At 50.2% G+C, this 12,556-nt stretch overlaps 7 protein-coding genes across 7 annotated transcripts; 1 reads left to right on the top strand and 6 right to left on the bottom strand.

The window, feature by feature from the left end:
• Positions 1 to 48: 48 nt before the first annotated feature.
• ASPVEDRAFT_893455 (uncharacterized protein) lies at positions 49 to 2,301 on the bottom strand (the record flags this gene model as incomplete). The annotated part of the gene is made up of 4 exons (XM_040818586.1): positions 49 to 823; positions 873 to 1,694; positions 1,743 to 1,906; positions 1,951 to 2,301. The coding sequence occupies 4 exons, from the start codon at positions 2,299 to 2,301 to the stop codon at positions 49 to 51; spliced, it is 2,112 nt and encodes a 703-aa protein (XP_040670932.1).
• A 446-nt stretch (positions 2,302 to 2,747) lies between these two features.
• ASPVEDRAFT_86534 (alpha/beta fold hydrolase) lies at positions 2,748 to 3,852 on the bottom strand (the record flags this gene model as incomplete). Its single annotated transcript, XM_040817864.1, has 2 exons — positions 2,748 to 3,382; positions 3,441 to 3,852. 2 exons carry the CDS (start codon positions 3,850 to 3,852, stop codon positions 2,748 to 2,750), a joined length of 1,047 nt encoding a protein of 348 aa, XP_040670931.1.
• Positions 3,853 to 4,378: 526 nt separating this feature from the next.
• Positions 4,379 to 6,088, bottom strand: ASPVEDRAFT_834581 (uncharacterized protein). Its single transcript, XM_040817394.1, has 2 exons — positions 5,896 to 6,088; positions 4,379 to 5,840 (listed from the first exon to the last, which is right to left on the bottom strand). The coding sequence occupies exon 2, from the start codon at positions 5,735 to 5,737 to the stop codon at positions 4,397 to 4,399; it is 1,341 nt and encodes a 446-aa protein (XP_040670930.1). The 5' UTR covers positions 5,738 to 5,840; positions 5,896 to 6,088; the 3' UTR covers positions 4,379 to 4,396.
• A 581-nt stretch (positions 6,089 to 6,669) lies between these two features.
• ASPVEDRAFT_86533 (uncharacterized protein) lies at positions 6,670 to 7,253 on the bottom strand (the record flags this gene model as incomplete). Its single annotated transcript, XM_040817863.1, has 2 exons — positions 6,670 to 6,784; positions 6,844 to 7,253. 2 exons carry the CDS (start codon positions 7,251 to 7,253, stop codon positions 6,670 to 6,672), a joined length of 525 nt encoding a protein of 174 aa, XP_040670929.1.
• A 215-nt stretch (positions 7,254 to 7,468) lies between these two features.
• Positions 7,469 to 8,598, bottom strand: ASPVEDRAFT_44692 (sulfotransferase family protein). The gene has a single exon (XM_040813112.1). It carries the CDS (start codon positions 8,314 to 8,316, stop codon positions 7,543 to 7,545), a length of 774 nt encoding a protein of 257 aa, XP_040670928.1. The 5' UTR covers positions 8,317 to 8,598; the 3' UTR covers positions 7,469 to 7,542.
• A 307-nt stretch (positions 8,599 to 8,905) lies between these two features.
• Positions 8,906 to 10,010, bottom strand: ASPVEDRAFT_86531 (uncharacterized protein; the record flags this gene model as incomplete). Its single annotated transcript, XM_040817862.1, has 2 exons — positions 8,906 to 9,932; positions 9,988 to 10,010. 2 exons carry the CDS (start codon positions 10,008 to 10,010, stop codon positions 8,906 to 8,908), a joined length of 1,050 nt encoding a protein of 349 aa, XP_040670927.1.
• A 964-nt stretch (positions 10,011 to 10,974) lies between these two features.
• On the top strand, positions 10,975 to 11,928 carry ASPVEDRAFT_31571 (zinc finger protein; the record flags this gene model as incomplete). Its single annotated transcript, XM_040810500.1, has 1 exon — positions 10,975 to 11,928. One exon carries the CDS (start codon positions 10,975 to 10,977, stop codon positions 11,926 to 11,928), a length of 954 nt encoding a protein of 317 aa, XP_040670926.1.
• Between the last annotated feature and the right edge of the window lie 628 nt (positions 11,929 to 12,556).

Below are 12,556 nucleotides of genomic sequence, written 5' to 3'. Positions count from 1 at the left end.
ATATACGTGACAACTAAATGTAGCATAAATATAGACTGCCAATTAAATCTATTGATACAGATTCCCCTGCTGGGGCATCTCGACGCTCTTCTCAGAGAATGCGCAATGTCCAACTGGTCCATCAACCGGAACAGCGCCCCATTTCAGAGGCATAAATTCAATTCCTTCTGGTGGATCCAAGACTTTGCTCTCCCTAATATTAGGATTAAACATCGGATGGCACGCGGCACCAATTGCAAAGGTACAGCTCCCGGCAACAGTCATGCCAGATGCTAGTTTCTTGCAACCCACAGCAATAAGGCAGATAAACATGAAGATACCAACACCTATGCCCGATATAATTGCACGAGGGGTATATCCGCAAGTCATGACATCGTTCTCCGGTGTGCGGCCACCGCCCACTCTATAAGCATCGATCCCCACCAGGAAGAAGCTCTGCGATATAAGCCAGTGCAGAAGCGCAGAGCAGCTCATCAGAGGAATAGCGTATCGATATGGTAGTGACAGGAAATAGCTGCTTCGCTGGCTGCCCTGTGGATTCCAGGATACACGCAGCCCCCTGCGTGAGAGGCTGAATCTGCTCCATTCTGCAGCGGAGGTCATGGAGGTCAGGATACCGTTGAAGGAGAAGTAGAGACCCGAGAATATAAGCTGCGGAATATTGGCTATAATGGTATTGCCGACGACAGACGTGGGCCAGTCCCCGGCTCTGATTATGGCTTGAGCGCTGATGGCGCCAAACTCGGCATCCCAGGCTGCACCTCCGTCACTTACTACCGTAACGATCAGCAAGAAGATGAAGCCAAAGGCGCAATGGGCCCATCTATTCCGACTTGTCAGTTTTTATACTGTAACAGACCAGGCTTGCTTACATTAAAGAAATGATCCACCACCTCGACCGCGACACTGCAGAGCACCATCTCTTTGGCTTTGCGCTGTACGCAAGAGGCTCATACGGCCTCCCGTGTAAAGGGTCGCTATTCTTGAGCTGGAATTCCTTCTCGGTAACCAAACATTTGCGCAGGGTGATGCTGTCCGGCTGGTGCAGAAAAGAAGCAACTGCATCCCCCGTGGTCAACATGGGCGGCTCTGCTGCTGTAATAGCCATATAGAGCATGATGACTCCTTTTATGACATTCGCCACGATCACGGCTATCGTGAGCGCTAGAGAGTACTGCAACTTGCACAGCTCCGGGACTTTCCGGACGAGGCAGGAATCTGCGTGGTAGTCACCAGAATCCACATGGACAATCCAGTTGCCCTGGTCAGCCTGTGATTGAAGGCTGGGTACATAGGAGCTGCAAGACGCGTTCGGAGCTGGGGGGCATAGCCACTGGAATGGGTCGCCGGAGGGGGCTGGAGAACTTGTATACGAGGAGGGATCGAATACGCTCTGACCATCGACCACGGCATATTGATTGGTGTCGTTGTCAGCTGGAGGGATCAGGAGAACGTCGCCATACTTGGTTTGATAAGTTGTTGCGTAGGCGTTTATACATTCGGTGCCGTCCATCAGTTCATATTCATTGGAGCCATCGCGTGCATCGTTGTAGAATCTCCTCAGGTTAGCTTGTACCTCATCAGAAAGGCCACTAGTTGTGATATTCGGAGGACCGCTTTTCCCAATAGGATTGGGACCAGCGAATATTGTATACGAATATCCCGCCGTGGTAGAGAAGATGGCGGAGTTGTAGCTGCACGGACGTTAGGAAGAACAGCAGCCAGGTGCCATCGCAACTTACACAAGATGGAGAGGGAATGATGAGAGAACCAGGACTATCCACATAAATGACCTTGATCTAGACACGTAGAGGAGGTTTCGAATACTCGGGACACCGACATCCAGCCAGTTGCCCTTCGCATGCGCCTTGTCGATGTCCCTTCTCGTGGGCGCGCACAGACATTGCTATTCAGTTAGAATAATAAAACAAATAGGGATATCCGGCATACCATGCAAAAATTGCTGGCGCCTAGCAGGATCGTGCCCAGGATGTTAATGAGCAAATGGATACCCGTGCTTAGATGCCGTACATGGTCGCATTTGCCTTCATACAGAACTCCCTGGTCATCGTGGACACGATGACGAGCAGCAGCCCACGATAGGAAACCCAGGTTGAAGGCGAGAACTACGACACAGGCTGCTGATGCCAGGGAAAGGGTAACCTTCCACCCATAGCGCCATCTTTGCAGGAAACCTCGCTTCGGCTGGTCTTCCTTGTCGACAATTGGGCTCTGCGACCGACAGGAATTTGTAGTCATTAACGGGAGTTCATGGTCCTCCTTGGGTGCCTTCAATTTCATGGTCCGTCATAGATTGAACATGAGGTGTCGATATGAGGCTGGCTGGAGCTTGACGGAATTTGGGGATTGCCAGCCACCGACCATGGTTAATGCGAGCAGTGCGACTGTCTAAATTCCCGTAGCAAGGTCCAGGGCGCTGGGATTACGATCCCAGTTTGGCCCCAGACGGGTCGGTGAATGAGGCTGTGTTGGGCTGTCGGATTGAGTTGGAAAGCCCTGGTTGGCGTTGGGGGCAGTTGATATGCACGTCCCATACTCCTCGTAGCAGTGATAAACATAAATGACAGGGAGCAGAAGGACCTGTGCGTTCAGCCCGAGACGTATTTCAGCAGGCAAGACGGATATGGCCATTTCCAAAATGAACATCCTAAGAATACTGGAGAATATGATATGCTGGACAAGAAAGCGGAGTATCGTTACCGTCATTTAGACTATATAGAGACATATCAACGTATAAAAGAGAATATCTCCTCCCATACTCCCACAGACTGCGCTACAGTGTCATGGTCAGTCCCTTTGACCATTTTACACTCAAAGTCAACTCCATCCCCCGATGCCTTCCAGCACTCTTCAAAATATTCCTGCCCTCGGCTGCCTACCAAGGCGTCCGTCTCGGAAAAGTATGTCCTGACAGTGGCTCTTTCACCATCCCGCTGCCGTTCCAGCTCTGCCAACTCCTTAATACAGGCAGCATAATCTCCGCAAATACCCCATTCACCCCCCTCACCCTTCCGAAGACACTGCAGCGCCTCGCTGTTCGCACCAACGGTATCCTCCGTGAACATGAACTGGATAGCCAAGCGGGATAGCTCTTCCGATTCTTTTTTTGGAACGCCATAATCTCGCTCAATGCGCCTGAAATTCTCGTCCAGGAACGTGCGGTCTTCATTTGCCTGGCTAGTTCCTATGCCAGATGACTTTGACATTTGGCGCATCACGGCACCACTCGAGGCAAACACGGGACTAGCCTGCGTGACGAAGAAACGCGGGATAAGGTGCCAGTAATCGAATGCTTTATTCGGTATATACTTGGCAACCTGCAATGAAGTAACGCGCGAATGGGCAATATCAACAAACGGAGCTGGTAGCACAGTTAATAAATCATTCCCAGCACAAGTTTACATCAAAGAAATACGCACCTAATAAGAAAACAACCGGATTCACAAAATCCCGACATTTCGCCCATGTATTGAAAAGGTACATTGTGCCCGAACTATGCGAAGCCAGACTCACGCGCTGAATCTCGAGATGCGCCAACAGCCGCGGAACCAGGTCAACCCAGACATCAAAACGCTTTGCAAGTGGCACCTCGGTTGAACCGCCCATCCCCGGGCGATCGACGACAATCATGCGAACACCAGCTCGCTCTGCCATGACGTGCATGGGAACTCCAAGATAACGCGACGCGAACATGCCAGGGAGATACAGTAGCGTGGGACCCGTTGGGCAGCCTATATCGGCGAAAGAGACAGATAAGGGCCCATGGGCAGTGTCGAGGGTGATGCGCCGGTGAAACCGGCTATCGCAGACGAGTGTAATAGGGTCTGACATGGTAGTCAAGGAAAGAAAATGCCTGACCAGAGGGGATGCGAAGAGATGAAGTCTTACATTGGGTTTCATGTCAGCCTACGGATAGTGGGATGGCCCGTACCTTTCCCATTTGGGTTAGTTATGGGCCCATTGCGAGTCAGTATACAGTTGACCAGTACGGTCTTTGGTGTAGCAACTACCTAGTACGTACACTCTTCCTGGTGCTCACATCGCTCCTTCCCTAGCAATTAATCCTAGCGAGATGCGAAGGAACGGCCCGATCAGGGTCCTTCCTATTTGGGCATGTACCATATATGACCGTTTTAGGCAGGTGTCTATACAGTTAGTCGCGCCTTCCGCATATGAGAACAAGGGAGAATGGAAGGAGCGACTAGGGAGGGATGTTGCACCAATGGCTGATATGGCTGAGCTGGCAGCGCAGATAGGAAAAGGGCTATGGAGTAGTATCGGCATAAATTGCACCACCCTAGCTCTTGATCACCAGTATAGTTACATGTGTTTCAACTGAAGAAACCGCAGAAACACCCGACCTTTGCGCCTTGTTTTAAACCCAACTTATTGACTGCGTTGGGATCGCGCATGCGTCCCATTGACGCGCAAAGTCCGGATCCAGATAATTACAAAGAGACTGAGAATCTATCTTCTCGCCGTTCTTCCAAAGGTACTCCCGGACACGACGACACCAACGAGTGCGGATATACTCCAGCAGTGGGATTCTGAGCTGATCGTATTCCCGAATGATATCTTCAAATAGTCCTTCCAAATCAACAAAAAGCAGTCTCTCTTCGTCTTGAATTTCGGCTGCTTCCTCTCCATCGAAGGGTACGTCTTCTATTCTGTTGACATTCCAATTGAAACGGCAGCAGGTGTGGGTCAATCCAAGATCGGTAAACGTAATGAATCGAAGAACATCGTGCGCAGCAGCTGCAAAGCTTGGTATACCCAGAATGAATTGCTGAAGAAAGAATCCATTTTCTTTTGGCTTCCGCCGACACGTGGGATCATAATCCCAAGGCCCGCCGAATATAACGCGCAACGCCATTGAGACCGGAGTGCAGCCTGCCATTGAACAGGAACAAGAGCAATTGTCCTTGTGTCCAGATCCATATACTAGTCCGATCAAATCACGATTATGAGTACCAATGGACTTGGACCATAAACAATGGGGGCCTTCGATAGAGGTTTCGGGGGTGAGCAGTGAAGTTTGTAACAAAAGGTAGGTTATGTTTCTGGAAATATGATGGGACGGCACGCTGCCTGTAATTGTTGGCGGAGAGTGCAGAGTCACACCTTTACCCACAAACCATTGTAGTCTTTCAATGTACTCTTCGAACGAGTGCTCGCTCAAAGAAACAAGATTTACCCTGCCTATGGGTGTATATCCATTGCTATCAGGAACGTCAATATCGCGGAATCCAGCTGTATACAGAAACTCCATATCGTCTACCGAGAGGGTTGGACCATGAAATACGGATGCAACGTGATAACACGTATAAATGTATGGCTGGAGCGATGAAGGCACAAGGATGTTATGTTGTGTAAGCTGAGTGTGAATCTCCCCAGCATTTGAGTCAGGCAAAAGGTCACGTTCGAGACGGAGCTCTTCTTGTGAGTATTCGGGTAGCATAGTCCTGGCCAGTTCCAGTAAGTGCTTTCGCCGGGCTATGAAAGGGTCGAATACAATCCTGCCCTTCGTCTCGTTAGAATGGCAGACCCAAACTGTTGAATCGACAACCAGGGAGCCATAATCAAGGAGAAGTTTAACGGACTCCGGGCAGCCATGCTGTACAGCATCTTGTAACAGCGACACAAGGTCATAGGGCTTAACGACAGACATGGACTCGAAATCGCAAGACCAGGAGCCCAGCTCAAACACATTCCACATAGTTTATATTCATCAGGGGAAACATTTGCTGACTCGATGAGCCTTTTAAGCTCAGTCTCAGACTGAGACAAGATCGCGCGAGTAACGTCTGATATCATAAATGCTGCCGCAGTTAGCTCTGATATCATTCGCGCAACATAAGCTTTTGTATCACCTACATTCCTCGTTATGTATAAACGCCAATCTAAAATGTTGAGAGTCTAGACCTAACAGGTTTCTATCGGTGACCTGAGCCCCAATTTCAGTGAATTTTGTGATAACACTGCCGATATCTGTCCTGTACATGACCAGAAAGCTGAGGGTAATCCAGTTAATCAAGTCCCCCGGGGAATTCGATGCGCTTTCTATTGGACAGCCTATGTCGGCGAGATATCGCAGGATCGGATAGTACGGTAGAAAGCCGATATGTAATGAGGTACTCGGGAAACAAAATATCCGAAAAAATAGGGCCTGGTCCTGTCAGTCTAAAAGCACATGTTGAATTAGTTTAGCACACACCGTTATCAATGTTTCCCCGTCTTGTGTTTGGTCACTGGGGCTGGCCCGACCTTCATTGAACATTTGTTCGAAGTTGCGAATAGTTTGGTTGGCAATTCCCTCACTCTGCTCCGGGCTAGAATGTTTGAGTTGGCTGATCAGGTAGAATGCTGGCGAGTTCTTCGGAACAATGCCACGAAACCGCAGTGTAGGGGACAGAGCAAAGCCCTGCGTCCCGTTTTCAATAGAAATCATCAATTCAACTGACATCCGTAGCCAGCGACTTGCAAAACGGACCCGCTTCGTTGTTTCGGCGTTTCGGTTCCTGTGGGATGTAGGTCGACGTTGTGCTGGATATTCCGACGCAATTTGAAGCCGTGATTCAGAGGAAATAGAGTGTTCTTGCACTACGAGTTGCTGGAGCTGCGGTCAATTGAAAGATGCCTGCAATACTATCATCCGGTGCCCACCATAGTATCAAGGCTTGACTGGACTTGGTTGACCGTGGTGATTATTGAAGCCCCTTGCACCTCGATATTGCGTAGTGACTCCGTCTGCTGTATTTGCAATCTATCACCGCAAGAGTCAATAGGACTAAACCTGTTAGTCGCAGCAGAGAGTGGTCTCACGCTAGTAATGCAGTGTTGAGGTTGATCTGGATATCCTGCAAGTCATTCGCCGCACTTTTCAAGGTATCTCTGCGAAACGGATATTTCGCCTTCTTCGCTGTCTCTCGCAGTTTTTGCTCCACTCCACTGCTCTGTGAAATGACAGAGCATTTGGTAACCTGCTGGCAAACCTTTGTTATCCTGGCCTCAACCTGAGACATTTTAAGTTCAATATCCGCGGTGAGAATCGGATGAACTGCACTGGTCCCGGCCAGTAACTTGTCGAGAAGTTGGAGTGTCGATAGGAGCCCTTCAGCTTTCGTTTTAACACTGTCGATTTCACTATCAAAGGCACGCCAGCCATCGCAGTACGAGACGAGCGCTTTGCACGCCTCGATACTGAGAGATGCGATTCCAAACGGCTCCACCATTGCGTTATGCGCCCGAGGAAGAAGAAAGTAAGAAAGAAAAAACTCCAAAGAGACGGATGGGAGCATTTCATACAGCGGGACGAGGCTGTCCTGCAAAGACTCAGCCCCCTCACACGTCACGTTGGGCTGCTGTTATCCAACCAGACATGCAGGTTCGTCTCCGCCTTGCTGAAGTGCTGGAAGAACCAACGCCAATCAAATATCCATCTATCGTTGCTGGAGGGAATACAATTATCCCAACTATTTGTCTATCATTGCACTGGTGTATATTGATATATCGATTACAGCATTATCCCCGGAAGCCCCATGCAACCGCACCGACAACAGCAACGACGACCCCCCATCGTAAGAGACCCCTCTGAATATGATATTGTGCCGTCTTATCAATCGCTTCTGAATCATTAATCCTCGGAAACGGCACATCAGGAACCTCCACCCCAAGCATCCCACACAACGGCTCCCACCCATCTTTGACATTAAAAAACAGCAATTTCTCCGGCGGAACAACCTCCTTCAACCGTTCCAGATGCTTTTCATAAACACCGATATTTGGCCTGTCGACACCAAAGGCCTTCGTCCACAGCACCTCCAGCTCCCGGGTATAATCCACGAACCACCTCATCCCAGGAAGCGGCAATAACACCACCCTCAGGAACCAAAGCGTCGCAAGACCCGCAACCTGACTCATACTCCGTTCCCACGATTGCGCATCACGGGTCGTCACAATAACAAGCGCATCGGGGTATATCTCCAACAGTTCCGGGACGAGCTGGTCACCGGGGGAATCAGTGACAGCGACGTATCCATCCAAGGTAGATTCCATAAGCGCGAGGGCGGATTTATGGTCATCGGCCTGTCCTGTACCCCAGAGACGGAGAATCTGTATCCAGGATTTTATCTCCGACCCTGGCCCGAGTGTGATCTGCGTGCCGCTGTGGTAGACGGGGCCGTTTAACAGGATGGATAGTGCAGCGCTGAAAGAGGCCGTTCCGGTGCGAGGCAGGCCGGCGCCTATCACTTGGATTTTCTTCCCAGATTGGGGGATTGAGGGTTTTTGGCCCATTCAGATTGTGGTTGACAGGTATTTTTCTTTGGTGCAGTTGGGGTCGGAGGTAGGGCAGGCCTTACGAGGAGTACTGGCATCTGGTGGACTTATATAAATCGCACTCACCACAACGCAACAGTGCATTCAACATCCACCTGTCGTGGCAAGATACCTAAAAGGTCACTCGATTTATGGTACGGGAGTAAGCACTAGGAGAGTGTTCGTATTAAGATTGGATACCACGGCGTTGCACACTTGGCGGCTGAAACCAAGAGACTTGGACGTTTTCAGCTGAGCCTGCCACTGTGACGAGAAAGATTTTCCAGCGTCACATCAAACGCCTTGTAATTCTTCGCCGAGCGTTCAGCCTTACGCTCGTTGGGGGTTAATTTATGCGCGCCTGAGATAAGTAATATGGGCCCTAATGGGTAATAACCATAATTTGTCATGGTTACGACTAGCAAGTGGAGCAGAGATTTCTTGACGTCAGGGGCAACTGGTCCGATAGAATTACAAATTATTAAACTATCTAGCGCTATGTACAGTGTTATGCCGAAAATATGCAGAAATATTATACAAACTCGAAATGAATATGTCCACCTTTACCTCAAGAGCTCTCACTATTCTCCGCCCCACTGTCCTTGCTCTCTCCAGGCCGTTCTTGCGTATACCGGCCAGGCGCAGATGCAGATGAAGACGCGCCCAAACGATTCGGGTCCTTGTACTTCCTCTCCTGCATCTGCTCTGGCGACATGAGATTCGCGATCTTTAGGCCCCTTCTTGCGCCTGAAGACGCAGATCGAGGCGGCCCTTGCTTAACTCGTTCTGAAGGCTCAGGCGGCTGTGTAGATGACGATCTCGGGGGCCAGAGTTGCCCTTGTTTTGGCTGCTGTTCTGTCTCGGCGGGTTTCGCAAGTTTCGCAGAATTCTCCGCTGTAGGCGCCTCTTTAGATTTCTGCTGCGACTCTGCCGTCTTCCAAGATTGACCCTCATCAGACACAGGTGAACTGTCTTTCGACCTGTGTATAGACTTGCGCTGCGGTGATTGCAGCGGCACAGGCGGCCGGCCCTCAACAGGCGTCGGTTCTCGCGTAAGTTCCATATTGGCGATTAATTTCCCACAGAGATCCTCCAGAAAGTCGCGCGGGAAGGTATCCTTCTGGCGCGCATACTCCAGCACAGTGGCGCTCTTCGCCCAAGCATCCACAACCAGCTGGCGCGGCAAAGCGCCCTGGTCGGTGCGCGCATAGACATAACTGACGGTCGCGGCGCTGAGAACCGATTTCTTATTATTCGCGATTTTTTTCTCGCTCATCTCCAGTGCCATTGTTTGCAGCGGGCTGATCTGGAATTTCCCCGCCAGCACCCATAGCTGGAACAGGAAGATGACCTGGCACCGCGACTCGAGATCCGGCGACAGCGCGCCGCGGTACATCCAACTGACTATCTCGGCGAAGACATCGGGGTCTTCGGCTGGGAAGATGACGGGAGGACCCTCGGTGACGCCTGACCGGGCTCTGTCCTTGTAGACGGCGTCGAAATAGGGGGAGCACTCGCACAGCAGCTCCAGGTGCACGTCGAACGGCGTGTGCGAGGGTCCCACGTTGATGTGTGCTATCCCGGCACTTAGGGTTCTGCAATTTTTAGTATAGATATCCAGTGCGTGTATTTCTGGGGGGGGAGAGGTACTTTTTTTTCAGTTGGCCAGCCATTGGAGTGAAGAATCTCGCATCGCGAAACTCAGGGGATGATGTTTTAGGGAGTTTTTGGCTCGTGGCTGATCTGCAAGATTGACTGTGGGGAGTGTTCGTGAGTCCGTGAATGGGGCTTGTGCCAATGAGATCCACTGCTTGAATAATGCACATTGTTCCTTATCTTATCCGTCTATCTTATCGATGGCGTCAATATTCTATTTAAAAGCTGCGGCCCGAGGTGAGACTTCCACAATATAACCCGCTGACAACAGGGTGTCTTCCAACATAGGCTTGTGAAAACTTTCCCTTTGCGGGTTCAGGGATTCCTTGTCCTTTCCTCTGCCATGTCCCTGACTAACCGATCGAGGAAGAACCTTATAGGTATCTGGCCACCGATTTTACACTTCGGATGTACCTTTCCAAGGGCCAGGGGTCCAGGAACCACCTCAGGTCAAACTTTATATGTAAAGGCCAAACCCGGCCAGGCAGGCACGTCAAACTCCAATCGGGCCAATCTACCTAGTTCAGCTGCTGAAACTATATCGGAAAGCGCACTAAAGCAGGCATCATCATAGAAAGAGTCTTGATATAGTAGTTTCATAACCACACCTACTTTACTAGAACTTGTCATCAACCAACTGGAGCCATACTATACTTGTCTGTCTTCTACATGACCGACCACAAGCTCCGTGGAATAGCACACCAAGACCTCCTGGGTGCTGGTACCTATCGGGCGTCGCTATAAGCTAGCTACGCTAAGTTTGCAAATATAGTTCTGGCAGCCCAGGCAAACCTGCAGTGAGAGTTTCATTCCAAGCCAATGGGAGAGTGCCTTTATTATAATCCGACCAGGGCCCTGAGTCACAGGCGAAGTCGCGTGTAATTCAAAAGGCTTCTTTTTCCAAAAAATTTCTTCCCTTCATACATCTACCACATTACAGAATATTGATCAATATCTATCAAAAAGTCTACTCAGATCCAAATGAGCGATACCAACGCACAGCTACGGCGCATCGGCGTTGGCTTCTGCGGCACTGTCTGGGCAGCAGGGGATCATGGCTCGGCCTTCAAGCGCGAGGACGGCGGTCCAGACAGGTCGTTGCTAAACGACTACAACATGCACCAGCGTATACAGGATCACAAATCCTCGATGACCCAGATTCAAATACCCATTTGCCACGGACTTCTCACTCCGGCGAGTAAATGGTGGCACGACAACCTCGATCGATTCCCAGACGGATACGAGCCGTGCAATATGATCCACGCGCAACGAATCCCTCCCATCTCAGAGAATGTCAGACGACTCATTACCGAACGGTATTGTCCACCACAGTTAGTCCGAGAGATCATGGACAGTGAGACAAATCGAGACTGCCTCATCCGGCCATACCTGGGTCGACGGCGACACCATACAAAAAGGGCATCGAGGTTTCAAGCATTTTCTCTACGCAACTACCCCTTACACGTGGACCAGATGGAGGAACTTGGGATCTCTGAAAGTGATATCACCGGGTATGCACAGAGTATGGCAGAAGCTCTGGCTGTAATGCACTGGGATGCTGAGGTAGATGGGAATGATGTGGAGTTTGTTCTTGCCGCACCGAACGACGCCAAAACAACAGTCTTACAAAGGGAATGGTCCAATGTCCTGGGCCAACATTCAATCTGGCTACTCGATTTTGACCTGGTTCGCACAATGGACATGGAAGAACAGGGCGTGCAGCAGGCAGTCAAGGCGTTTTTGAACAACGACCCCTTCTTCCCTCGCCCTGATGGTTCGAGCATATGGAAGGCGTTCCGAGAGCAGTATCTACAGACAAGTAAAATGTGCATCGGGAGGAAGACTGGGGCTGGTTATGGAGAGTTGCACGGCCTACCTGACTTGTTCATTGACTCGCTAGAACAGCCGGGCAGTAACAGCGGCGCATTCGCCTAAGAAACTGTACAGAATATATGTCAATAAAGATCACTCTACCTCCATGGACTAAGACTTATGTAGCGGCATCAGTAACACAACGCAGTGGGTAGCACATCCATAAGTCTGGACAGAAATACCTACAGTAGATTCTTCACCCACCCCATCTAAGTAGGAGTATCTTGCGATTCGGCTCCCACTCTTGGGCCATGGACTGACTCGCGCATTCCGTGGAGTGTGTACCTTGTGATGTTCTCCGTACAAGATCCCGAAATCTGCTCGCATCCGGGTATGACAATCGAAACAGAAAGACTATTCCCCAATAGATCACCGAACGGGAACACGCTCGTAGTAACAAAGCAGGCAGACACTATGTCTCAGGTAGAGTATCTGCCGTAACCACATTCTGTTTCAAGTTCCGCGGTAAATTAAGGGATATATGGCTATATTCCTTGTCAAACTGGTAAAATGGGTAAAATGGCACGCTTAATTATAGGTGATTACGAACAAATCCTCGCCTAGTGCAGTAAATACAGTCCAATATCCCGGGTATACAGCTCAATCAATTTGTAAACGCCAGTCGCCTCTCCCTCCCCATCAACCAACCACACTGGCTCGACGAGAGCTCTTGGGTGTAGTACTCAGGGCA

Source organism: Aspergillus versicolor (assembly GCF_001890125.1).
Source record: "Aspergillus versicolor CBS 583.65 unplaced genomic scaffold ASPVEscaffold_8, whole genome shotgun sequence".
Classification (NCBI taxonomy): Eukaryota; Fungi; Ascomycota; class Eurotiomycetes; order Eurotiales; family Aspergillaceae; genus Aspergillus; species Aspergillus versicolor.
The sequence above is the reverse complement of the archived record's forward strand: the minus strand, read 5'-3'. Positions and strand labels throughout refer to the sequence as shown.

Coding starts and splice junctions, on each gene's coding strand:
- ASPVEDRAFT_44692 (XM_040813112.1), bottom strand. CDS start 8,316: ATGGGCCAAAAACCCTCAATCCCCCAATCTGGGAAGAAAATCCAAGTG.
- ASPVEDRAFT_834581 (XM_040817394.1), bottom strand. CDS start 5,737: ATGTGGAATGTGTTTGAGCTGGGCTCCTGGTCTTGCGATTTCGAGTCC.